The 26,710-nt window shown below is 35.9% G+C and overlaps 2 protein-coding genes across 2 annotated transcripts in view; both read left to right on the top strand.

Annotated features, from left to right (window-relative positions):
- Positions 1-506: 506 nt before the first annotated feature.
- On the top strand, positions 507-9,821 carry LOC306888614 (cAMP-regulated phosphoprotein 19-like). The gene is made up of 3 exons (XM_079447047.1): positions 507-660; positions 2,043-2,162; positions 7,988-9,821. The coding sequence occupies exons 1-3, from the start codon at positions 616-618 to the stop codon at positions 8,156-8,158; spliced, it is 336 nt and encodes a 111-aa protein (XP_079303173.1). The 5' UTR covers positions 507-615; the 3' UTR covers positions 8,159-9,821.
- Positions 9,822-13,808: 3,987 nt separating this feature from the next.
- LOC306888312 (unconventional myosin-Va-like) overlaps positions 13,809-26,710 on the top strand; it is an 85,024-nt gene continuing 72,122 nt past the window's right edge. Inside the window, exon 1 of the mRNA XM_079446527.1 lies at positions 13,809-14,039. Within this exon, the coding sequence (XP_079302653.1) occupies positions 14,013-14,039 (27 nt within the window). The 5' untranslated portion in view covers positions 13,809-14,012. The remainder of the gene's footprint in view (positions 14,040-26,710) is intronic.

Raw genomic sequence — 26,710 nt, 5'->3', positions numbered from 1 at the left:
ACACAATCTTGTCTAATTAAAATAAAATTAAATAAAATCATTGATTGAGATGAAGGCCTATTTTGTTTTGCTGCACACCAAATTAATCACATAACGGTCCTTGAAGAAAACCACTGGAAGTCCATAAGATGATTGTTATTCAGTGACAGTGTATTGTATTAACAGAAAGTGAGACACTGTAAAGTTTTGTTTTGTTTTTTAATATAATCCAAAATTAATTTTTTTATATTATTTGTATTATATAATGTCATGACCGTGGGGGAGAAACCCCATGCAGATTTATCAGGCCATACATTATATATCTAAGTCTATTCTATCGTTTAATGCGGAAGATAACTCTTAAAAGTACTGCTGGTAAAGGAAGCAGCCTTCATTTTTTGTTAATTTTTCAGTTTTCGGACGCAATTAAATCACGTGTGTACGTTCGCCCAATACTGTACGTTACGTAATTACGCTTTAATAACATTGGGCGAACGTCACCTTACGTGATTAATATTCATGAGCCCGCCTTCCCCATAGTAGGATTAATGCTATACTAGAAGAGTCTGCAGAACAGTATTTCAGGTTGTGATTTCTAAACTAATTAATTAACACAGACGCATCATATTAGAAAAAATGGAGGACACAAAGCCTGAGGAAACGAATGTGGAAGAGCAGAAGGTGAGTATATTTGAAGATTATGAAATCAACCCGCTGCAATGAGTCAGATTTCAGCTTTTCCGCTATATATCGTTAACAGACTGTAAGTCACATCGAATAAAAATGATTTTCGCATAAAACCTGCTGTAATATCCCTGATAGATCTGATGCTTGCTTCATGCTCTGTTTGGTTTGTGCCTTTGAATATTGTTTAAAGCACTGCTGATCTCCACAGATCTATAAAGGCCTTCTACATCAAATACAATATTCTGATCCAATCATTGAAATGACCATCTTATTAAATCATTAGACATATATACGCTGAGATGTGATTAATAATAATGCTGGAGTTGGTGTGTTTTGTTCAGAATTGGGTTGTGATTGTGTTAGCTAGCAGTTAGCATGCGAAGCTAAGTTTACTATTAAACAGCATCTAATATACTGACCTTAAATGTGTTTTATAAGCTGCATCTCGTTACAGTCTGTGTACATCAGCTGAGGGAGATCCGTATGGATTTATATAAAGAGCTTAGAATGAAAAAAATCAATCAAACAAAACCGCCCCATGATTTCATTGTAAATAAATCCCTAAGTTGTTAATAAAATTCCAATTAATGCTGCCCTAATAATGATTAAAGCACTAATGATTTTTCATTGTAGATATTCATTTATTCCATATTTACTAATAATAATATTTAAATAAAATCTATCATTTGACAATTAAGCAGTTTCACACAAGCTGCTGTTTTGAATATCAACATGGCTCTAATTTTCCTTTTCATATACATTTAAGAAAAAATATAACTCCACTTTTAACTTATTACTACACACCGTCTCGTACTGTATGCGTACAATCAATCTGATTGATATACATAGTGAAGAGCATCAGAGTATCTGTGAGCATTGACTAGGTAACAGTGCTCTCTGAATGCTGCCAGACCAATGAAATGTGTTATTTTATGGAGGAGAGGTTTCATAGAGTTATGAAATAAAATGTTTTTGTGGGGAAGCAGCTTATCCTTAATGAATCGACAGCCCATTGATATATTCAGCATATTTGACAGTAAACAATCATTGTGGATTGATCTATATTTTACAGTTAACACTATATAAAAAAAGGTGTTTTATAAGAGAAGTCTTCAGAAGATTCAGTTTCTCATTCATTACTATGCTTTCCATAAACAGTGATTGCTAACTGTTCAGAATCACAACTCTCAGTCTATAATGTGATTTGTTAAGGCACATGTGATCTAAGTTGAACATTATGGTTGGTATCTCCCCATAATAAGACCATCTGCGAGTTTCCTTTGTTAATCTCTGAGATATGTTTAATTTAAATGGTGCCGGTATGGCTCAAATGTGAGACATTAATTTGTGTGTGTGATGTGTATGTTTTCTCTCAGGATGAGGAGAATAAGTTCTGTCCAGAGAAAGTGGAGGAAGCCAAACTGAAGGCCAAATACCCTCACTTGGGTAATAAACCCGGAGGATCCGATCTGCTCAGAAAAAGACTGCAGAAGGGGGTGAGATTCATTCACACGCTCTCTTTCTGCCACCCATGTTGGTAGGGTGAATAACTGTGTTAGAAGAGAAGATACAGATCACAGGGCTTTGGTGGTTTCACACAGGCAGTAGAACATCACAGCATCATGTGAGTCATGAGCCACAGATGGCATCAGTATTGCAAGACAACAGACACAAGTTCTGGTCAGTTTGAGAACTTTAAACTCAGTCATTGATATACACAAATGGTCAAAAGTTTGGAATAATTAATAGTAAATAATTTTTTGGAAAGAAATCGCACCAAAGCTGTGATTACTTTAGTTTTCAAATTATCCTTCAGGAATCATTCTAATATTGTGATTTGGTGCTCAAGATTGATCAGTAATTATTTGTGCTTAATTATTATTAATGGCTTTTATTATCAATGCTGAAGACAGTTTTTGCTGCTTAAAGGGGCTATATGTATTTAGCGACGCCGGTGGCTGTAAGGTGAACTGCAAATTATTTGCTTGTGCAAACGTAATGTACAAGAGACTGAATGGCATTCTGTGGCCCTTTATGCTCATGTCAAAGTTCTTTTTCATTCTTTACTTAGAAGTAAAAAGAAGTTGGAAATACCTTTATGTTAGAATAAGAAGTTTAAATATATATTTTTAAAAACTACACTTTTTGCCCGGAAGACCTATCGTCTCATATCGTCATGTGACCACGATAATATCGAGAGAGTTTTGCTGTCACGATATTTCGATATTGATAATATCATTATATCCCTAGTCTACAGGCTTTCATGGACAACCCAGGAAGTCAGGGTTTTTTTTTTTTTTTTTTTAAGTTTTGTCACAAGCTCTTGGAAATAAAAGAGTAATTGATGCATGAACATTCTTACATATAGCCCGTTTAAAGGGGTCATCGGATGCAAAATTCACTTTTACATGTAGTTTGAACTGAAATGTGTGTTGGCAGTGTGTGTACACAAACACATGATAAAAATCCACCCAGTATTTTTTTAAATCCAGATAAATAATATCCCCTATCAAGCCATTCTCAGATTCTTGGCTGTGTGACGGGATAGCAGAGCTCATTAGCATTTAAAGGGAAATGCACTGAAACAGCTTGCAGTGAAAAGAGCTGTTTTTGACAGGGTAAAAAGGGTGTTGTTTACACTACCATTGAGAAATTTTAAGCGAAGAATGTTAGACTCATATCAACTTGTGGAAAATGGGCATCTGATGACCCCTTTAATATTTTTGTAGAAAATTTGATAATTTGTTTAGGACTGTTTGATGAATAGAAAGTACAAAGAAACAGCATTTATTTAAAATCTTTTTTGTAACGTTACATATGTCTTAAGCCGGGTTTACACTACAGGCGTTTTAAAATCCTAATCGAAATCTGGTTGCAGCGCACACATAAGGAGAATCTTTGCAGATTATCTTCCCTCAAATCTTAAACGTGCACACACTACAAGATTTGAAAATTGTGGCGCATCACACACTACAAGATATTGTTAAGATTATCATGTCAGAGGGAGCGCCTCACGTGATCGTCATTGATATTTCAGTGATGTTTGCATATGTTAGCTAGCGTGCTAGCAGCTTTCTGCACTCACCCGGTACGTTCAAAACTGAGGTGATTTCACTCCAACGCTTCACGGTTGTGATACGTGTTCGACACATTATACAGACAGTCGTGTTATTACAAAACGTCAAGAAGCAGTTTCCTCCATCTTCACTATCCAACGGAGCCGTACTGCAGCTGTTTTGCGGTCGCACATTGGCTATTGTGAATGTACTGACGTAATCATATAGCTCTCATCATCCCTCTCAAACATGTTTGATATGATCATATCATGTTTTGATATGATCATATCATGTTTTGATATGATTTGTGTACGAGCGGATCGGGAGGTACAAGATTCAATTGGTGAACGCCTCACATTACCACATAATCCACGCCGAACATCGGGACCGGTCTTGGTGCTCGACAAGATTTTTACTCCGATTCTCGGGAGGGGGAACATCAGGGCTAAATCGGGTAAAGCTCCTGTAGTGTGAGTCCGGCTTTAACTGTCACTTTTGATCAAGTTGGTATTTCTTTACCTAGTAAAAGTAATTTCTTAAAAAAAAAAGTACTTGCCCCAATCTTTCGAATGGTAATTCAACAATGTTTCCTCAAAAATATTAAAATGCAAAAACTGTTTATAATATTGATAATATAATTTAAAAAAAGTTTCAGTTTACAGAATGACTTCTGTAGGATCATGTCACTGAAGAATGGAGTAATGGCTGCAAAAAAATCAGCTTTGCCATCGCAGGAGTAAATTATATTTTAAAACATATTAAAATAGAAAAGTTATTTTAAAAATAGTAATAATATTAGGGCTGTCATTAATGATTATTTTGGTAATTGAATAATCGGTCGATTATTCTGACGATTAATCAATTAATCAGATAATTTTTTGGGGGGAATAAGAATAGATCTAAGCAAACAGTGTACTTTAAAATACACACATAATAGCAATGAGGCAATAATAATTGGTTCAAAAATATCAAAAGCAAATTATGTGGTTTTATTGAACAGAACTGTTCAAATACATAATTTAATAAAAAAAGATAATCATAACTTATGTACATTATGTATTATCAGATGTCTGCAAAGGGCGCCAATGGCCTGACTAGAGTTTAAGACTTTACAGCGCAGTCTAATCTTTGTTTCATATTAACTAAGCAACGTTTAATTCAAATGTCCACTTAATCTTAAATATTTAGCCATTTCTTTATGATAGAAATGCTACAACCACTGTCATTTTTTGCAAAAGAACATATGGACATCAAAACATGCAAACTCGGATCGAGGGTTTAAACTTTTATTTTGAAGCTACAATGAACAGTTAGCATATTTCAAAAATATGATAAACAGTTAGCATATTTAGAATGATGTATTCTCCTGTGTTGGGGTAGGTTGGTAAATGTTTTAACTTATAAATCTGATAGAATAGTGCATATTGTTCTCACACACAGCATATGCAAAGATGGAGTTTGAGGGCTCATCCACACGAAGCTAGAACTTTTTTCCTCGTTCTAAAAACAATTCCGTAAACACAGTGTTGTCTCAAGAAACATCGTACACATGAAACCACTAAAACCGACTCAAAACGATGTAGTATACATGCCAGACCAGCATGTGGCGCTGTAATTCTTACACAGAGCTACACTAAAAATGGAGAACAAGACTTGGAGCATGCGCAGAAGCCTTGCATGCTGAATACAAACACAACACAACAACTAGAAAAGTTAGTAAAGCTAATAGGCTCAGTAGCTTCTGCAGCATGAACACAAGCATGTAGTCCACCGTTGTTGCTGTTATGTGACGTAGCGGTGTCTGACTAAGGTCGAGACATGGGGTGATCATCATTTCACAAAATAAACAGATTGGCTGCACACACAAAGGCCCTATTTACACTAGTGCGTTTTCTTTTTAAAACGTTTTTTTAAAATGAAAACGATCCTCGTCTACACTGTTTTCACTGCGTTTCAGAAACGATCTCCGTCCACACTACACAACCGGAAATGCATGTCACATGACCATTCATGCAGGTACAACCATAGATATGTATAGGTAGATTCTCTATTATTTAGATGGCGGACGCGTCTACGTGCTTGGAGCAGTCGAATGGGGAATCTACCTATACTGTACATATCTATGGGTACAACAACGAGCATGATGTTATCATTTACATTGTCAAGGATACGCAGAGAGAATGTGGGCAGCCATGCTATCGTTTTCAAAAGTCTCTGTTTTGGTCCGTTTGCACTGAAACGCAACCCTGGAGTTTTCAACCTAAAACAGGGTCTGTAGCGTTTTCAAAAGTCTCCATTTTTGAGGATCGAAAACGCCGGAGTAGTGTAAAAGACAGACGTAACCGTAGCAAAAGTTATGCGTTTTAAAATGAAAACACACTAGTGTAAACGTAGCCAAAAACGCAAAGGTGTCGTTAGGGCTAGGAGATATGACCTAAAATCAAAACCTTGATTAAGTGAACACTTTACCTCGATTATGAATATTGAACGATTATTATTTTTTTATATTTTTTTTTTGCCCTCATACTTCATTAGTTTTGTACTGTAAATATGCTGAGCTACTATAGGTGGGATTTTTTTTTTCCTAATGAAAGAGTGCATTTCTTACCTTTTACTGATTTTAAAAATAATTGAAGGAAACAAACTATTTGTTTTTTTTGTTGAATATTTCAAACAATTGAAATCAAAGCACACATTGTTTGAAAAGACTACATCTTATGGAAAAAAGGCACATTTCAGTTTTATTGTAAAAAGCAAGTTTCCAAAAAATAAATCGATGAATAATGCCATGTCAAAAGTAAAAAATAACCAGCATCTCTTGCAAACAAAATACGTTTTAAATACAGTAATGCGAAAAGTATAGAATAGCTTGTATCTCTTCTAAATGGATATTGTTTTAAATAATGCAATGTGACAATTAGAAAATTATAACTTGCAACTACTGTAAACAAATGTTTTATATAATGAATGTAACTAGAACACTGCTGATTAGGAGAAAGAGCAGGACACCATCTCAGGGATCTTGTCCTGTCACGCTATATGCGCAAGTACTTAGGTTCTTACTGGCCATTCACATAAAACACGTCTAAAACCACGAGGCTCAGTGCTCATGGTTTTTAAAAAAGCGCAGTGCAGAATGACTTCTCCGCCACATTGCCGTGCAAACCTGCTACTGTAGACCAGAGCCGGCACTGCTGTAAACAAGAGTTCATATCGCTTGCCACACCTTTGGGGCCTTCTGTTTTGGAACTGACATTGATGAGCGGCGCTGCATGGAAAAGTTTAAATTCTTTATTTTAGCACACCACTCGTGTGCGAGACGCTGAAAAAGACGCGAGCGCAATGCTCATATAGCACCGACTACACATGTGGTAGTATTGTTTAAAAAAACTAAATAATGTACTTAGGAAAATTACATTGGTTAGAGATTTCTTCGATTAATCGTCCAGCCCAAGGTGTCATTTTTCAATTTATCCACTCTGCGACCCAGTAAAAAAAAGAAAGAAAGTGGTTTCAGGCTCCAGAATTACGATACGATACAGAATTTTTAGGTATACAGCTAAACGCGTCTCCGTGTGTACGGGGCCTACACACATAAATAAAACGCATATTAAACCCGCAGCAAACATATTTATTGAATTAAATTGCAGCCTTTGTGAATTCACAATACTATTCTTTATTATGATTTTTAAATGGTTTTAAGATTTCGCGCAGCTTTAGAAAACGTTCTAATAATGCTTAATGGATTCTCGTCTGTGTAATGCACCACTTCCTGTATTTTGCCAGTTAATTGACATGGGCGAAATGTAATCCATTTTTTTTTATATATTATTGAATTCTTAAATTTAATCGAGGAAATATTTCAGTGTTATTGTTTTTACCTTGTTTTTTATCAGATAAATGCAGCCTTGGTGAGCATGAGAGACTTGTTTTAAACGCATTAAAAAAAGATTTGACTGGTAGTGTAGACAGAGCACTCTGTTATGCGGCAAGCCTGTTGCAGTTAAAAATGGTGTCTGCCTTGTTGCTCGTGACAGCAAGATGCGTATTAAGTAATGATTTAATATTATATTTGTACTGTTTCATATTATTTAATATTTGGCAATATTGTTTTTGTCGACCGTTTTTTCATTCCCATTCATTGGCTCATATATGTCCATGTATATCTATAGTTTTACACATTTACTTTGGAACAGATTTAACACATTTACTGTGCCATAATTTACTCATGCCAACATGTTCTTCTGAACTGCTTACTTTCCCAGCCAAAGTACTTTGACTCGGGCGACTACAACATGGCGAAGGCCAAGATCAAGAACAAGCAGCTTCCAGCGGCACAGACAGAGAAGACCGAGATCACCGGAGACCACATCCCCACTCCTCAGGACCTGCCGCAGAGGAAACCCTCTCTGGTTGCCAGCAAACTGGCTGGCTGATACCTGCTGCTGTCCTTCACTCCACACTCCCACTTCCTGTCTCTTCCTCCATTTATCTCTGATCCTGCATTCCTGCCCTCATCTTCTATCATTTTTCCTGTCCTCTGAAAATACACTGAATATTCAAGGGTTGCAGATATTACAGAGCTGTACTGCCACACTGTGAGATGGGTTGGGTCATGGCTCCAAAGGGGGTGAAGTTCTCAAAGGTCTTCTGATATTTTTAATGTGTCGTAGTATGTAGTTGAAAGTGTACATATTTGCTAGCGAGTGAGGGCAAACAGCATTTTGGGAGATGTTTTGCATTTGAATTGTAACCATTCCTGAATTACCCACTGCTTAGAGGACTAGGTCACCCAAAATGAAAATTCTGTCATTTACTCATTGCATATGACTTTATTTCCTCTGGTGAATGCAAAAGGAGAAGTTTAGTGGAATGTCAAAGCTGTTTTTTTGTTTTTTTTCAAACAAAGAAAGTCTATGAAGGGAAAGGGATGTAGAGCTCTTTACAAAACAACTGTACCGTAAGTCATCCGCACAGCTTCTATCCATGGTTATAACAACCATTGAGGTCCACCAGATGTGGACCTTTTCGAGATGTATAATAAAAGTTGCCTAATAATATTAGTTGTACTTTGGTGCAAAGATGTTGTACAATGCCAAGATAACAGACTTTCTTATCTGAGCTAAATAGCGCTAATCAGTGACAAAATGACTTCAGAGTAGGCATTAGTTACTTTTTACAGAAGCCGAGTGTGAATTCCAGCATTATTCAGTTTTAATGGACAAAAAGTGAGATGTAACTAGGTAAACACTTGATATTTGACAACTGTGTATCTTGAGGCTACTGAAGCCGTATTGTAACTGTGTTTTTGTTTTGACGTGTCATTAGTGCTTACACTCGATTCAAAACATTTAAATGACACATTAAAATCAGCCACGAATGATTGCACAACCAGTGGCATTTGACACATGAACTGTATGTTTGAATATGCGTAAGCGTAAATGAGATTTGAGAGAATTTTTAGCAAATTACAACTTAAATTATCACATAGCTTCAGAAGACTGATATCCAAAGAAAGTCATGTGCAGCTGGAATGACATGAATAATGAGTAAATTGTGTCAGAATTTTCTTTTCGAGGTGAGCTTTTCCATTAATCATGGAGTTAAGTGTTTGAATCGATAATGAATTGAAAGTAATCTCTGATAATGTGGTTGATCTGCACCCTGTTTCTTTTTGTCATGTTTCAGCTTTAAGTGGAGGACACTTGGTTAGTCATGTTTGGTAGCATGTAATGCAGATCTCTGAGGCTGCTGTCATCTTGCCTTGTACCATAGAGCTTAAAGCCTTATAAAGATGTAGTGCCAATGCACAGATTGGTAAGCAGTTCTATAATATCACACGTTCCTTTCATACGTCATTTGTGTCTGGTTGTAGACTCCAGGCAGTGAGGATGCTTCTGCACCTTCTGGTGTATAATAAGCTCCGTGAGATCTTCTGTACATTGTCTTCTATGCAGAGGAGAGAGACAGTTGCCTGTCAGCTCCTCACACCACATTGTCGCACTACAGTAAACTGTCCACGGTTTGCATGAGCATAAACTGCGGCCGCTTTTGAGCCATTTTGACTTGTAAATAAAATAGTTTTGCAAACCTTCTGTGCTTTTGAGTCTATTTTGTGTAAGTTAAATTATCTACTGGGCTTGTTTCCATTTCTCAAATTCCAAAAAATAAGTGCATATTCAATTACAAATATAGTAACATTACAATAAGGTCCCATTAGTAGTGCATTAAATAAAGTAAACTTAATACTATAGAAAATATCAATTCTGCTATTCATATTCGTTCAGGTCCATTAATTAATATTAAGAGATCCAACTTTTATTGCTGATTTCTTGGATGACAAAAATGTTGAAATAAATCTAAGATTAATAAATGCTCTAGAAGTATTTTTCATTGTTAATGTTCCCTGATGTAGGTAACTAATGGTGAACCTTATTGTGAAGCGTTACCACAAATACATACAGTGCCTTATGTTAAACTGCTTTAAAAAAAAAAAATTATAATTCCCCACATCAATCTACATTCCATACACCATAATGACAAAGCAAAAAAAAAAAAAAAAAAAAGTTTTTTAACATCTTTGCAAATTTATTAAAAATAAAAAACTTAAATGATTCATATAAGTATCATATAAGCATAAGTACTCATCCCCTTATCTGGGACAGTTGAAGTTTAGCTCAGGAGCATTCATATTGCTTGTAGATGTTACACTTCGAATGAAGGTAACCTGTGGCAAATTCAATTGAATGGGTATGATTTGGAAAGGCACACACGTCTTAATAAAAGCCAGGTCTAACAGCTGATAATCCATATCAGAGCAAAAACCAAGCCCTGAGGTCAAAAGAACTGCCTGTAGAGCTCAGAAACAGGTTTGCGTTAAACCACACATCTGGGGAAGAGTTCAGAAAAAAATCTGCTTCATTGAAGGGTCACAGAAGCATGTAGTCTCTGTTACGCTTAATTGAAGAAGTTTAAAACAACCAGGACTCTTCCTAGAGCTGGCTTTGGTTGACCAAGAACCTGATGGTCACTCTAGTTGAGCTCCATGATCATACTGTATGTGGAGATAGGAGAAACCTACAGAAGGACAAACATCACTGGAACACTCCATCGATCTGGGCTTAATGGCGGTGTGCCCTCTCCTCAGTGAAGACACATACTTGGAATTTGCAAAAAAAAAAAACAATATTCTCTGGTCTGATGAATCTCAATTCTAAGCATCATGTTTGAAGGAAACCAGGCACTGCTCATCACCTGCAGAGTACCATCCACTTTATAATAACGTTCGGTTATAAGTCATTTATAAGTGATTAGATGATGATGAACTAATCATTTACAAAACATATCATTCAAAAAATGATTAAGTAATATGCTAACAGTTCACAAATCTGTCATAAGTTATCTTTAAAAAATAGCATCATGACATAATCAAACAGATCCTTAATGGTTAATAGTTACTAGTTAATATATTATTATAAATCATTGAAATGTCAACATTGTGCTATTATCTCAGTAAACATTATAAATCATTTACAAAGCTTTCTGCATCCCCTAATCTAAAGTGTAAACTACTCATCACTTGTAAATGTTTTACAAACTTTATGGTTTCCAGTTGTGTGTGCGTAAATATATATATATATATATATACACACAAACAATCTGTAACCAGAAGGTTTGTAAAACATTGGATAAGGATCTGTTTGATTATGTCATGATGCTATTTTTTAAAGATAACTTATGACAGATTTGTAAATTGTTAGCATATTACTTAATCATTTGTGAATGTCATGTTTTGTAAATGATTAGTTATCATCATCTAATCACTTGTAAATGATTTATAACTTAATCTACAAAACATAGATACAAATATTAACATATATACACATTGCTGCTCTCCTGCTAATTATACTACAACACTCATTTTGAAAGTAATGGCTTTGGTATATTTTTTATGAATTTTGTATTATGAAATATTGTTAATAACTTTACTGTAACACTGTACTCTCACCATATTCGGTTCACACATCACTGCTCTCCTGCTGGTTATACTACAACATTTATTTAGAAAATAATTGTTTTTGCATATTTTCTATAATTGTTCATTAAGAAAAAAAATGGTAATAACTTAACATAACTTCATGATGTAATAAAATTACTTAATTTATTAGTTTTGGTTCCACACAGTAGAAAATGTTATTTCAACCCAGTTACCTAATGCAGGATGTGCATAACTGAACTGAGTCAACTCAACTAAATTTAAACATTGATATAACTACTTTGAAATAATTAACTTTTCAGTTAACTGTAGGATGTAATAGCACATAATGAAAATAAGAATTGTTTACACAAATGATGTTGTTACCCACCTAACATATTAGAAAATTTCACCGTGTCATTAAGCTTGGACTTTGTCTTATGTTTGCACCTTTCCCTGCCTGTGTTCATTGCCATGGTCACTGATTTGATGCCATTTCATTTAGCTGTGGTGCCACTGTACGGTGTATTTCAGTTCCTCTGTTTCAGTTCATGAGTCCTGTCTCGTCTATTACGTCTGTGCTCTACAATACTACCGTGTTTGGATTGCCTGTGTGTTAAAAACCTTTGAAACATGCATCTTTGTATATATTTATACACAGCACATTGTGACAGCAACAACCATAGCTTTTGCACAACAATTGTTATTTTTTTCTTCTATGATTTCTATATTTCTCTCCCTTTGCAATCCTGAGTAGAGCATGATTGGAAGTGTAAATCATTGCATTTAGATCAATGTATTTTATACAGAGCAGAGGAAAGCTTGTTTTGAGGAAACCTCGCGTGTAGCTCGTTTTCTACATCACTAAAAAAGAAAAGAGGCATCATTTGTGTATTAAAAACGATTTGCTCGCGAGTTATTGATCCGGGAAAGTCGAATCTGTCAATATCTTGCCAACTTTCCCGAACTCCTTGAGTGGCCCAGCCAGAGCCTGAGCTTGAACCCAATCAAATATTTCTGGAGAAACCTGAAAATGTGCATCTGTCCCTATTCAACCTGACAGAGCTTGGGAGGTGAAGAGGTGAGGAGAGGAAAGGCAGATCATTGCCAAATTCTGATGTGCAAAGCTTGTCATATCATACCCAAAACGACTTGAGGCTGTGGTGCTTCAGCTAAGTACTGAGTTAAGGGTACGAATACTTATGCAATATGCTTATTTCCTTCTTCTTCTTTTTTTTAAATACATTTATGAAGTTGTGACAATTCTGTTTTTGCCTTTGAGTTAACAAGCATGCAGGAAACTTTAATCTGCCCAAGTCTGAGTCAAGACAATGGCCATATCAAATTTGTAGTGCAGACCATTGTACTATATTTAATTAAGTATGTTTTGGTTGGTTTTGAGGAGATGTGTCCTCTAAACAGAAACAAATAAACAGCTCAGTGTAGTGGGTGGAAATGAAGAAACTCTTAGATCTGAGAGTGGGGCAATGTGAGGAACAGCAACAGAGCAGGCATGGGTCAGGGAAGAGGTAAACACTCCAGTAGAAATAACCAGACCACTGGCAGCAGTATAAGCCAGCAACAGTGTCCTTAATTGAATTCTAGCAGATATTTCCAGTCAATGCGAGGTCCTGAGCAAAAGCATAGCAGATATTTTGATCAAGCTTGAGAAAATACTTAAGAAAATGTAGCTTTAAGGATCTGGAGAGTGGAATCTTGTAGTGTTTCATAAGCTACCGCTATTGTATCTAAGAAATGAGGGCACAGTGGAAACTAATAATATATTGTTATATTTATATATAGGCCTACAGGTAACACCTTTGGGATATTTTTTTCAAGGCTGCAGTTATTCAAAAATACAGTAAAAAAAAATATATATATATATATATAATTTGAAATGCATTTATTTTCTTTTTAAAAACAATTTTTATAATGTAATTTACACACACGATGCATTCTAAAGTATATTAAAATGGAAAACAGTTGTTTTATTTAAACAGTTAGAGAAAATTGGTGGGATGCCAGTGTGTGGTGGTCCAGTGTTGTCCACCAGAGCGCACTCTTGTGTCATTTTATCCTCTCGGACATGGCAACCGCGTTTTCTTTGCCTCATTCTCTGCATAGATCGCACCCAGAACGAACCTCTAGAGACACGCCAAAAACACGACCAGATTCATGAGGAACGAGCCGGTGCCTTGGATTCATGACATCCTTCTAAAGGCTACTGAGTGAGATCTACAGGAGAGCTTTGAATGGTCGGGACTGATCGGATGTTCAGCTGACTGTGATTGCAGGAACATTGTGCGACCATCATCATGGCTGCGTCTGAATTATATACAAAGGTAAACATACTCAGCATCTCATAGTGTGAACATCAAATGCGAATGTCAATGCAATGCCGAAATCTTAACGCAATGTCAGTGCGTACATGTGAAAGTGAGATTATTGTTGATTCTTTTGCATTGCTGGGAGGCATTGGACATATGCTGTGTTTATTGCCTTCTGAATATTTGAATGAAGTAATTCATCACGCATGCCTTATGCTGATGAACAACCTATTGTTTAATTTTATACGAGGATATGTTTTATACTGCAGCCATATGTTGTGTTTTAGAGTTTTTCTTTTGTCTGCATTACCACACGATTTGTCCTTTAAATTGACAACCTTGGATTGCAACATCTTGCAGCATAAAAACACAGCATTTATATAAATACAATGAAATGTACACGAAACCACCTGTATTGCTTGTTATTTTTTTTTGAATGTGACACATGCAAAGATGTTATGGACCTTATTAGGTAGACTGTTGATAAGCAGATAGCTTCAGCACCCTTGGAATCAACACAGATTTGTAGTATTGGACATGCAAGCAGAGGTTTTCAAAGGCCTGGGATGTATTGATATGGGTCACAGTTGTTGTTGATGGTTGACCACAGAGAGTCGGTGGGATGCGGTGGTGCTGATGCGAGCATCATTGCCTGCATGGGATGATGCGACCATCTCTGGTGCTGATGCGAGCATCTCTAACATCACAGCCTGCATCCATGCATCTTCCAGAATAGTCCCCTGCTGCGGCCTGTAGGCCGGTCTGCACACATCAAGGCACGTCTCCTTGGGAAAAAAATCAATCGAAATATTGTTGCGTAGCAGCCGAAACATGACATTGTCACATATATTCGGATGACGAATGGTTGGATGCTTTTACTGAAAAGAAAGGGAGAGGGGGGGAGGCCCACCCATCCCCCATGATGTAGCTGTCTTATTGTAAATGCACAATGCAAATAGACGGATCCTTTTGAGAGCTGCTAGAGCACAGCACGTTTATTTTGATTCAAGCTTAAATGTACAACAAGCTCGACAAAGATAATTTTTAAAATACTTTTGCAATTTAATGTGGGTAGCATGGTTTTGCTTAGTAGTCCAGGCAAGTTGTGTTTCTCGTTTAATGGTTAAAGGGATAGTTCACCCAAAAATGAAAATTGATTCATTTACTCACCTTCATGTTGTTCCAAAACCATAAAACTCAGAAGAGCCAAAAAAGGTCATAAAGGCATCGTAAAACGAATCCATACTGTATGAGTCGACTGGTTTACTGTCTTTTGAAAAGATATGATCAGTTTATACGATGAATAGATTCAATTTAGGCTATCTAAATAAAGATTGACAAATAACATATAGCATGTCACGTTTTATAAACACAGAAGCTCAAATATGCATGTGTAATAAATATAGCCTTTATGAAATAAAACAAATTGTATCTCTTCACAAGACTTTGATTCAACTGCTGAATTCATCTTTTGCATGTCTTTACGACCTTTTTTAGATCTTCTATGTTTGGTAACCTGGACCTTCAAAGGAGGGACAGAAACCTCTCAGGTTTCAGTAAAAATATGTTTATTATTTCATGCTACCTTCACATTGACTTTATTAATATTATCTTACATGTTCTGCAGAAGAAACAAAGAGTTTGAAACAACATGAAAGTGAGAAAATGAACTGTTTCTTTGATGCAGTTTAGTCTTGTAGCGTTTCTCTTGGTTATTGTGATGCATTAGACAATCAAAGCATTATTATAGTGATCTTAACTGCTATGATGTCATGTCTAAATGTTTTATTTGGCAGTCTGCAGTCAGCATGAGATTTTCCTATCCTCTCTCAAAGGTCACTAAATCCAAGAAGTCATTCACAATTTCCTCGGGTTTGTAGGCAACCCTGAGAACACGCAGGTCTTTGTGTGTGCTCATGTTCTCTGGATAAAACTCACATTGATGCAGGGAATGGCCTGTTCTCTTCGCTAGTATCATGGAATTCTGCCACAGGCTGCTGCTTGCAGATCTCAGAACTTTTTACAGATTCACCAACAGTGAAATCGCACTCTCACATGCACAAAGCTGTGCTAATAGACTCTGATGATCTCTGCATAAATAGAAGGATAGTATATTAAGAGGTCGTATTTTTATTATTTCATTTCTTTCCATGGTGTAAATTTACAATGATGCACTCACACACAAGCTGTAGGTTTTCTGGCAGACCCAGTATACTTGTTACAGATTGGACAAAAATACATGTCAGCTGCTTGTTTCTAATGGTGATATTTTTCAGAAGGGTTTACAGAGTGTAGGTGCTACACAAAGCCAGTGCAAGGTTTGACAAATATCTACCACATTTCACTTTTGTCATATTTAGGAATAATAGTATTTCTCTTGCTTTGTCCTTATTACCTCATCATGACTATGAACAGCCAATAAGTGTCTTTAATGTATAAATGTAGTGGGTCAGGTATTCAAGGTCTTCATGTAAACTTCTCAACATCCAGAGGAATGCTGAGCTTGTGAGTCAATGACATGGTGATCTCTCAGTTTATGTGTATTTGTTAATCTATTCAAAAATACAAAAATACAATATATATATATATATATACAATATACAATAAATAATCCTATTATGATCTTTTACAAAGTCTTGATTTTGTTTTGGGGGTGTACTAGAACATGCTCTCATGCTTGGTGGTTCGAAAATTGACGCATTGTTTTTCATATAATTTACATTATTACAATACCTTTCTCCCCAGCCTGGCACAAACGACTCGATTAGTTCCGGGTTTGATGAAGGCCCACCTTCCGAAAAACTAAAAGTGCTGTGATTGGTTAGCTGTCCCAGTGCGTTGTGATTGGCGAACTGCTTAGACTGTGTTTCAGTATTGCCCCGCCCCTTGCCAAAGCAGCAAGTTCTTCAATATTGCCATATCAACTCAAACCCCCGAGAATATTGAACAAGAGGATCGCGCAGAATTGCAAGCATGGATATTGCAAGACATATTAAAGTGGTAACGTTATTGTTGATTTTTTTTTCTTTGGCTAAATTACGTTTTAGATAGGCTGTTAACAACAGCTTAAAAATAACTGCATTTTTCTTTGTACAGATAAGTGCAACGGTAATATGTATTATGTTTATTCTAACATTATAACATGAATTGCAGTGAAACTATTATACAGTTGAATTTATTTATAGCATAGTCCCACAGACTTGCACTATTTGTGGCGGCATATATATGCAAATTAATTATTTGCCAGCAGGAGATGCTGTTGGAGCAGGAGAGGTCGAGGTTTCCCCGTTACCGCTGTACACAAAGCAGAGCTCCGCTCACAAATGCTGCTTTATCAGACATTACATGCAAGATGAAATGAAAATGGCATCCAACATTTTCTGAAGACAGTCGGTTTCCTTCAGAAATACAGTGATATAAAAACACCAGCCCCGGGTTTCGATTTTGAAACATGCAGTGCTCAACCAACTGTTCTCCCCAACCCCCCAACGATATGAATTTCCGTTGGTGGGAATTATTTTAATGATATTCTAATTGGCCGCTTTGTGATATCACAAACACAGGAAAACAACGCTGTAGTCCAAAGAGCCATTCGTTGTAGTTCTTGAAAAGGGATTTTTGAAAAATGAAATATCTCCTTTTGGAGTGGACTTTGAGATTTGTAACTTTGTAGATCTTTTTATGCCCAAAACATACACACTGACTAACATTCAAAAAGTGAAAAAGCATAATAGGACCCCTTTAAGAAATAGCAATGCCTAAATACATTACAGTATGTTTGTTAAGAATTAAAGGGAATGTTAAAAAATTGTAAGTTATTCGCTCACCCTTGTGTAGTTCTAAACCTGTATAACTCACTGTCACATGCAAAAGAAGATATTCTAAAAATGTCTTGTTTTTTTTCTGCATGCAATGAAATGCATTGGTGTTTGCACTCCAACATTCTTCAAAAGATCTTCTTTTGTGTTCCAAAGAAGTCATGCATGTTTGGAACAACATGGAGAAATTAATACAGAAATAGCCTCATTACAAGGATGGACTTCTTTAAAAGTAGATTGGAATAAACCTTTGTTGTTGTTATTAAAAACAGCAAAGCAGTTTTGTTAAAATGTATGTATTGTAATGTAACAAAAAAAAAAAAGTGTGGTCAATATGCAGAGACATACAGCATGTAAATGGAAATTATTATATTATAAGGAGGATTCCTGAAGATCATACAGTGTGTTAAATTCAATAAGACTCTTAAACTATAATATTTGAGCTTTTTATTACAAGGCATAATAGCGTAGATTTTAAAATCAGTGTCATATGGTACAACCAGCCTAAAACACTACAATATTTCTGAATTAAGAAATAAAGATATTTCTAAATATTTTTTTTCCATAAATATTTAAAACATGTTGAAAATAATGATTAAGATGTGGCAGCATACTCAAGGTGTGAGGAAAATACATTATTGTTTTGTATTTATTACACCACATGATATTTTGAGATTCAAATTTAAACGTTAGCCAAAAATAGTGTAAAAGTTTTGACCCAAATGCCAACATGAATGTTTGTTTTTATTAACTTGGACATTCTGTTGTAATAATGTTATCAGCCCGATAAATATGTATGTGAATGACTTCATTCTTTCTTAAATGGCAATCCATTGATTGCCAACATGTGTTGGGGTAAATGAAATAAGCACAGCCATTTACTATTGCATCTGCATGTGGCATCTGTTATGTTTAAATGCAAGTTTGAAACTTATCTCTGCCCACTGACTGTCCCACAGTTTTGCAGAATGATGCAATTTAAAAAAAAAAAAAAAGAAAAAAAAAGTTCTTGCTCATGTGACACTAGAGGGTTTGGCTGCTCTGAGAACAGCTGAGGATACAGACAAACAATTCTCTCTGCTGACTCGAGCATCAGCCACTCGGAAGGCCGTCTCCCAGACACAGTTATCAGTATATATCCGCCTGGGATCAGGGATCCAATCAGATGCATTGAGCGATCCCTAATGTGTTTCCCAGCGCTGGCAGAAGTAGGACAGATGTCATTTTCTTGTCTTCAGTATGAAATAGAGCAGGTTGTGGTTTAAACATGAACCAGGAGTTGGATTTTATGTTTGTTAAAGTAAGTACTGGAACTAATATGCTTTTGCTTGTTTTGAGCATATGTAATTTCAGTATGCACTGTGGTACTTACTTCTCAGTTGGTGATCAGTTTTTTTGTTTTTTGGAGACACAAGCTAAATTGGCTAGAGAAAGATTGGTTGTCTAACTTAAAAAAAAAAAATAGAATATTATGTTATACTATTGGAATATGACGTTAAGTTTTCTGATAATTTTCTGGTTGTTGCAGAAAAAGATTCATGTAACAGATGATCATTTATTATTCCATTACATCAATTCTGGTGTGAACTGACTTAAATCAAGCTAATTATCGAGCATGGTTATCATGGCTGTAAATGTTAAATATTTCTCACAGCTTCAGTTTAGTAGTTACTTTGTATGTTTCTATTACATACAGTATGTACGGATTAGATTAAATAATTATAAAATAATAATAATTATTTAAACATTTGTTGAATTTGACATTGTTGTCTAATAATATGCTCACTATTTTTCTACAAATATAATGGAATGTAAATACTATATTTTTAATATTTTTTGAAAAACTGCATTAGAACATTAAGTTGTTAGATTATTGAAAACCAATGTTTTTTTTAAATGATATTTGTCAATATTTTTCAAACTTCTCTTTTTTTATCCTCTTTTTTTTTTCTTTTTTTTTTTTACTGAAATGTATAGTTAACACATTTGTTGTTTTGTTGTCAATTGTTCATTTTTCTGTAGTGGTCATGCAGTATACATAAGTGTGAAACTGATAAAGATTATATCATGCAACAATAATGCTTATAAGAAGACGCTCTGCTCAGAGGCCAATCGGAAATTGTCCATGATCCCATATAATAGGATTTTATTGTCCATGTGAACATCGCATCTCCATTTAATTTGACTAAATTTAATCTTGCGTCATTACGTTTGGATGAGATCCTATTTTGGCTGTGGTAATTCATCAGGATATGTGTTAACACTGTTCTGTGCCCCAGATAATCCTGGGTAACCTGGCTTTGGAATGCTTGGAGTAACTGTAAACAAGTGCAATGTGGTTATTTTTCCAGCAAACAGATTTTGTGGGATTTCAGACTTTTTTGGCAAGCGTATTTGAGAGCTGGTCAGTAGTAACAGTCTGGTGGGTGAAGGGATTGCTGGTGAAGGGAGACTCTGGGAAACAGCAGGCAGCAGATTTTCACATGAGCGTCTGTCATGTGATGGTCTGTTGTACTCTTTCCCTCTCCCTTTTTCCTTGTTTTCTCCTTTAAACAGGGAGGTCAAAGCTCAGAGCATCATGTAACATTTAAAGGAATAGTTCACCCAAAATGAAGATGTTTAGCAGAATGTCCAGTGTTTTTTCCTCCATGAAAGTGAAAGTACACAAAAATACCATAAAATAGTATATTAAATGTAGTTGAGTATTTAGAATGCAGTGCAATCAATCTTACCGATAATGTTTGATGTCATTGATATTAAACTTAGGGTGACTTGAGGTGGCATGTTTAAAGGGATGGTTCACCCAAAAATGAAAATTTGATGTTTATCTGCTTACCCCAAGGGCATCCAAGATGTAGGTGACTTAGTTTCTTCAGTAGAACACAAACAAAGATTTTTAACTCAAACTGTTGCAATCTGTCAGTCATATAATGTCAGTCAATGGTACTCACGGATTTGAGAGAAAAAAAAAACATACACAGACAAAACCAAATTAAACCCTGCGTCTTGTGACAATACATTGAGGTCTAAAGACACGAAACGATCGGTCTGTGCAAGAAACTGAACGGTATTTATATCGCTTTTTACCTCTGATCCGCCGCACTGTCCAACTGTCTTGAGCTCGTACACACAACAGTTCAGTTTCTTGCACAGACCGATCGTTTCGTGTCTTTAGACCTCAATATATTGTGTTATGTGTTTTTTGAAGGCCGATATCTTGGAAAGCAGGGTGGTCGATGGCTGATATAAAGGCGTTATAATTTTATTTATTTTAATTAATATTTAAGAAATTTGAAATCACTTAAATGGATTAAAATATAAATGTGTAAAATAAACATACTTATACTTTAATACAAAGTATTTTTCACAAATAAATAAATATTTAATAAATATTAAATCAAATTATAATTAAAAAGGAAGTAAATACTGTAACCAACAGGGCACTCAGTATTCTGGGTAGTTTGTGTGCTTTGGGAATTATATTTCTCAAATAAAGCCAAGGTAATACTCATATTACATACAGCACACATTGAAAATTACATGAGTATGACAGTGGGCAAATGCATAAAGCGCAGCATAATTTGAAATCACGAGTTTAAAGTTCGTTGACCGCGCATCTCTAGTGAAGCTGAACTCTCCTCCTGTCAGCATTTAATTGACACGGACCGACCATCACGCAGAGAACACGCAATCATGCAGGATACACATGCACACTTCACAAGATCTCAACTAGATTCCACTAAGTCTGCAAGTTTTGTGAAATTAAATCTTCATTAGTCATTCAAAGATTTGTTTAAATTATATAAATGTGTATTTGCTGAATGTTGACGGCAAATGAGAAAGTATTATGTATGCTTTTCTGTTACTAATAACATTAAAGCAATCATTATAATACTTTTTTGTGTACATTTTAATTCCTTTAAAATCATTTTAACTGTTCTATCTGATTATTAGATAGACTTCTATCCATATTAGACAGAACTGAATGACGACGGTGAACAAGAGGGAGAACCCGAGCACTGTGTGCTCATCCGCTTCCTTTCTCAGTGCTGTCAAAATAAAAGTCCTGCCTCGAACATATCGGCCAAACAGAAAAATGTATCGGCCGATGCCGATATTTGAAAAAATGCCAAATATCGGCCGATATATCGGTCGACCACTATCCATGAGTATGTTATGGTGATTTGTTTAGTTGTAATATTAACACTGACAGCCAGATTCAAAATCTTCTATTTAAACCCATGAAAATGCATATCCTGTGTTAAACAATAGTGAACAATACTTTTTAAAACTGTTGTTCCATTATTGTATCTTAGAAGATTTTGACTCATGCATATACAGTATACTATTCACAGTATAAATTGTTTTATACAGACAACATATGCTTTACGAGTTTTATGGATTACTCTTATGATACTTTTATAATATTTTTGAGCTTGTTCATGTAAATCATATACATTATGATTGCATAAAAAAGAGCACCATGGACATTTTTAAAACGTTATTGTGAAGTGTAATGGTTGGAATTTTCCCATTACATAAATGTCTCTCACAGAATGTAGTCAGCTGAGATGTGAAAGTCATACAGACGAAAAGTTCATTTAATTGATTCTGTAATCTTCAAGCTCTCACACAAACAGCCACGTGTCCTGTCTAGAATGAGGGGGAGATTATAGTGTGTGTCTGTTTTATGAGTTTATGAATAGCCACAGGGCTGTACCAGAGACCAGTGTAATAGGGGTTTTGGACATTAAAAATGATCAGGATACGGAGGTTTATGGTAAAATCAAATCACTTTGATTGAATCTGACCTCTTTGTCTGTATGAAATTGTGATTGTGATCAACGTGTTTGATAAAAATGATCTTTGAGGGGACAAGTGGAGTGAGGAAAGAGTTGCGACTTCTGAAGTGAAAGCTGAGGGTTAATTCCATAATCTCTGTTTGGCCGTGAACCGATTTACAAATGGTTTGTAAAGTACCCTCTCCCTCCCCATTTCTCTTTCTTACACACAATAATCACATTCCTCTTTTATAGAGGTCATATTGCTCATGTGGTTTTGAATGTTAATTGCGAACATAGTGTGATTATTATTATTTTTTTAATCTTTGGCACAGGTTTCCACCAGTAAAATTTTATTCTGTTGTTTATTTAATTTTTTTAGCTTTTCAAAAATAGCTTTGTGAAGAGCAAACTGATATTAAAAGTTTTTCATTGATAACTTCTAGAGAGCACACTTTCATTCTTAACTGAATTGTTCCGATAATTTTTTTGAACCAGTTCAGCTGTTTTATTGGAATGATCTGACACAAAAAATTGTTGGTTCACAGTTGGACATCACTACTACTCTAATTAATACACTAAGGAGGACAGAGGGCCCTATTTTAACGATCTAAGTTACATAGTCTCAAGCACAAGGTGCAGGTACACTTAGGTCGTGTCCTAATCCACTTTTGCTAGTTTCACGACGGGAAAAACGGTCGACGCGCATGGTCCAGAAGAGTTGTCCCTATTCTCTTAATGAGTAATAGGTGTGTTTTGGGCATGATGTGCAATAAACCAATCAGAGTCTCATTTCCCATTCCCTTTAAGAGCCAGTTGCGCTCGTGCCATGGCAGATTTGCCATTTACACTGTGGAATTTGCAAGCGCAAAGGCTGAACACGTCTCCAGAGAGGAAACGGAGCTGCTCGTGCGCGAGCAAATGGGAAGGCTAATTCTGATATATGCAATGACTATCCATTATGACATGTAGGCATTTTTATATTTATGTAGCCTTCGCATTAATAATCTTTTACATTGTAATCCTTGAATTTTTAATATTTGGCATGTTTCTGTGCTGCTGCGCATCCCTGTGTGTGTAATAAGCAGAGTATATGCTCGTTGTGGACCCTTCTATAGGCGCATATTACTAATGCGCTCTTTAACAAAGAATTACTGTGCCATTGACATTTGACCAACTAAAACCTGGTCTATGGCGCGGTCTATTTCAGTTGCCTCAAAATAGCAACGCGCCAACGATGTGCCCCTCGTTTTCAGACCAGGGTAAGTGGCCAAACGGGCTCAAATGCATTTGCTATTGAATTAAATAACGTGGTGCAGTACGTGAAAATGATAACTGCATCGGGCTAAAACTAGCAAAAAACACCTGTGTCAAGCCTGGCGCCGCATTGCGCCAGATGTGTGATAGGGCCCAAGGGCTGGGGTCAACATTTTAAATTAATAATGACTAGACTTTTAGGTTTTTATGTAGTACTTGAAATCATTAGTAATACTAATAATACTTATAACAATGTACATGGGTAAACTATTGCTTTACTATTATTATTATAGGATCGCTACTGATATTTGCGAGACTGCATTCGTGGTGGCAAGAAAAAATGCAGTGAAAGAATGTCTAAATCACCTTATAAACTAAATTTCATGGACATGATACTTGTGTAATGTTATCCAGAGTGAATGACGTGGTCACGAAATGAGCTTTCACGTGGCTCACGGTGAGATTACAGTTGGGTTTCATTGAAAAGCTACAAGTGAATGGGATTGAGATGTCACATCAGGTGAAGATTAGGTTAATGGAGATAAATCATAGGTGTAGTTCACCTGGTTGGGATTAACCTCATCTAAATCCTGGTTAAATCCTGTCCTGGGTTAACTTTTTCTCACGTTTGGACTCAATGCACTTGACATCGACTCACTCATTGACTCACTATCAAATGGAGCCTAAAGGCTATGTGTTTGGCTGTACATACTAAGCGTTTGCATTAAAACTGGAATATACTCTAGGTTTAGCATTCATGCTTCTTACAGCCATGAGACACAGAGACGTTACTATAGCCATTACTATGTCTGACATCGTAATTTGCTCTGTATACACTTTAGAGATGTCACTTCCAAAACTTAGCAGCGTGTATGAGCATTTTGTATTTTTATAATGAAACTTTCTAGATACATCAGTTCATGTGAGTGTACGTGTGTGTGTTCTTGCAGAACATGCCACATGCTCATGTATTATGTCACATTACAGATGCCCTTTCATTGGTTGCTGGGTCAGGTGCGTGTGTCTATGTCTGTCTCTCTCTGCTGAATCATGTGGTGTCACATGAGGATTATCTCATGTTTTGTTTTTTTTTCAGCTGAATTGAAACCACACATTTGCTGTTTTCACACCATCCTGTAATCCTCAGTTTTGAATGTGTGAATGTGGCCAAGTGGGAGAGATATAGGAGCAAGTTGTGTCTGCAACAGTGACCGTGTTTTTGACTGTGTGTGTGAGAGAGATTGTGTTAAGATGCTATTTTTACCCTCTCTCCTCCTGTCCCTGGTATCTCTGTTGCTAGGAGCTCAGTTCTGGGATGGTCTTCTCCAGAGATTCAGGTTAAACAAATGAATACGTCACTGCTTCTGTGGATGGTTGTCTGTTGTGTGTTTTGTTTCTGAACCACTTTTTAAATTAGTTAATTGTGCCTTTGTTAATAATGCAAAGCATTGTTTTTCTAATAATTCAACTGGCTGGAGTCAATTATTCTGCTTATGCTACCGATACCTTACTGCACCTCAAGATATTTTTCAGATAATGTACTTTAAGACATTTGTCAGCTTTTTGGCCTGAAAGGAGCAGTTCACTACCAGAATGAAAATTTCCTGATAAGAATTTAAGTTTTTGAGGAAAACATTCCATGATTTTTCTCCATAAATTGGAATTCAATGGTGGCCAGTGGGTTGAAGGTCCAAATTGCAGTTTCATTGCAGAAAGGGCTCTACGTGATCCCTGCCAAGGAATAAGGGTCTTATCTAGCAAAATGATCGGCCATTTTCTAAGAAAAATATAAAATTATATACTTTTTACCCCACAAATGCAAATCAAATGCTAAAAAAATACACTATTGAACCATACTTTGTAAATGAATAAAAATATGAATGATTATATTGATCATTAAAGTTAGTTCATAGTTTATTAACTAATGTTAACAGAAGACACTTAAAAAAATGTATTAGTAATAGTAAATGTTGAATTAACACACTCTAACAAGGAACAATGCTTCTACAGCTTTCATCGTTCTTAATGTTATGGACTCTTATTGTAAAGTGTTACCATTTAATTTCAACAGTCATGCTTAAAGATGCCCATCTTTAAATATCTACACAAAGGCCATAGCATTGAAATTACATGCATATGGATATTGTATGTGTACTCTTACACTTGATTTCCTTCTGTTTTAGAACACTAGATGATTATCTAATCAAAATAACAAAATATGTTAGTTATACACCAGGCAAAAGCGTAGCGCTGTACGGACAACTTACAGATATCACACACTGGACGCATCCATTCAACTCGAGCGACAGTCTATAACAGTTTATTTATAATCACCAAACGGACACTTCAAATTTACTTCAAGAATGAACAATGTGGCATAAATGAATTTGATGTTCGGTGTTAAAACAAAACGGAAAGAGAAAGTGTGATCTATATGTGATGCAATCTAGGAAAACCCACCACATGGTGAAATTTTATGAGAAATATATCTAACGGAAGCTTTAAGTGTCTATTTTTAGTGTCAACGCTTATTTTGTTTACTAGGATGAGAGTTGCTGAAATCGCGTTTGGTCTCGTACTGTATCGTGTATCTTGTCAGTGTGTGCACTTGCTTGGCCATTTGTAGTTGATAAACAGGAAAGTGGGTTCAAGCGCCAGCAGAAGGCAGTGTAATGAAGTGGTCTTTAAGAGAAGCAGTCTATCAGCGGAAGTTTAAAATCAGCTCGTAAGTGTATTTACTTGTCTCAGTGTTTAGCGCATTTGCCGTTGCTAGGAAACGCTTATTTTGTTTACTAGGATGAGAGTTGCTGAAATCGCGTTTGGTCTCGTA

This window comes from Barbus barbus (assembly GCF_936440315.1).
Source record: "Barbus barbus genome assembly, chromosome: 22".
Lineage (NCBI taxonomy): Eukaryota > Metazoa > Chordata > Actinopteri > Cypriniformes > Cyprinidae > Barbus > Barbus barbus.
The sequence above is the reverse complement of the archived record's forward strand: the minus strand, read 5'-3'. Positions and strand labels throughout refer to the sequence as shown.

What these genes read in the sequence shown, in the direction of transcription:
- LOC306888614 (XM_079447047.1), top strand. Translation starts at nt 616, where the DNA reads ATGGAGGACACAAAGCCTGAGGAAACGAATGTGGAAGAGCAGAAG. An exon ending in CGAATGTGGAAGAGCAGAAG is followed by an intron (nt 661 to 2,042) that starts GTGAGTATATTT and finishes GTTTTCTCTCAG; the next exon opens with GATGAGGAGAATAAGTTCTG. An exon ending in GAAAAAGACTGCAGAAGGGG is followed by an intron (nt 2,163 to 7,987) that starts GTGAGATTCATT and finishes TTACTTTCCCAG; the next exon opens with CCAAAGTACTTTGACTCGGG.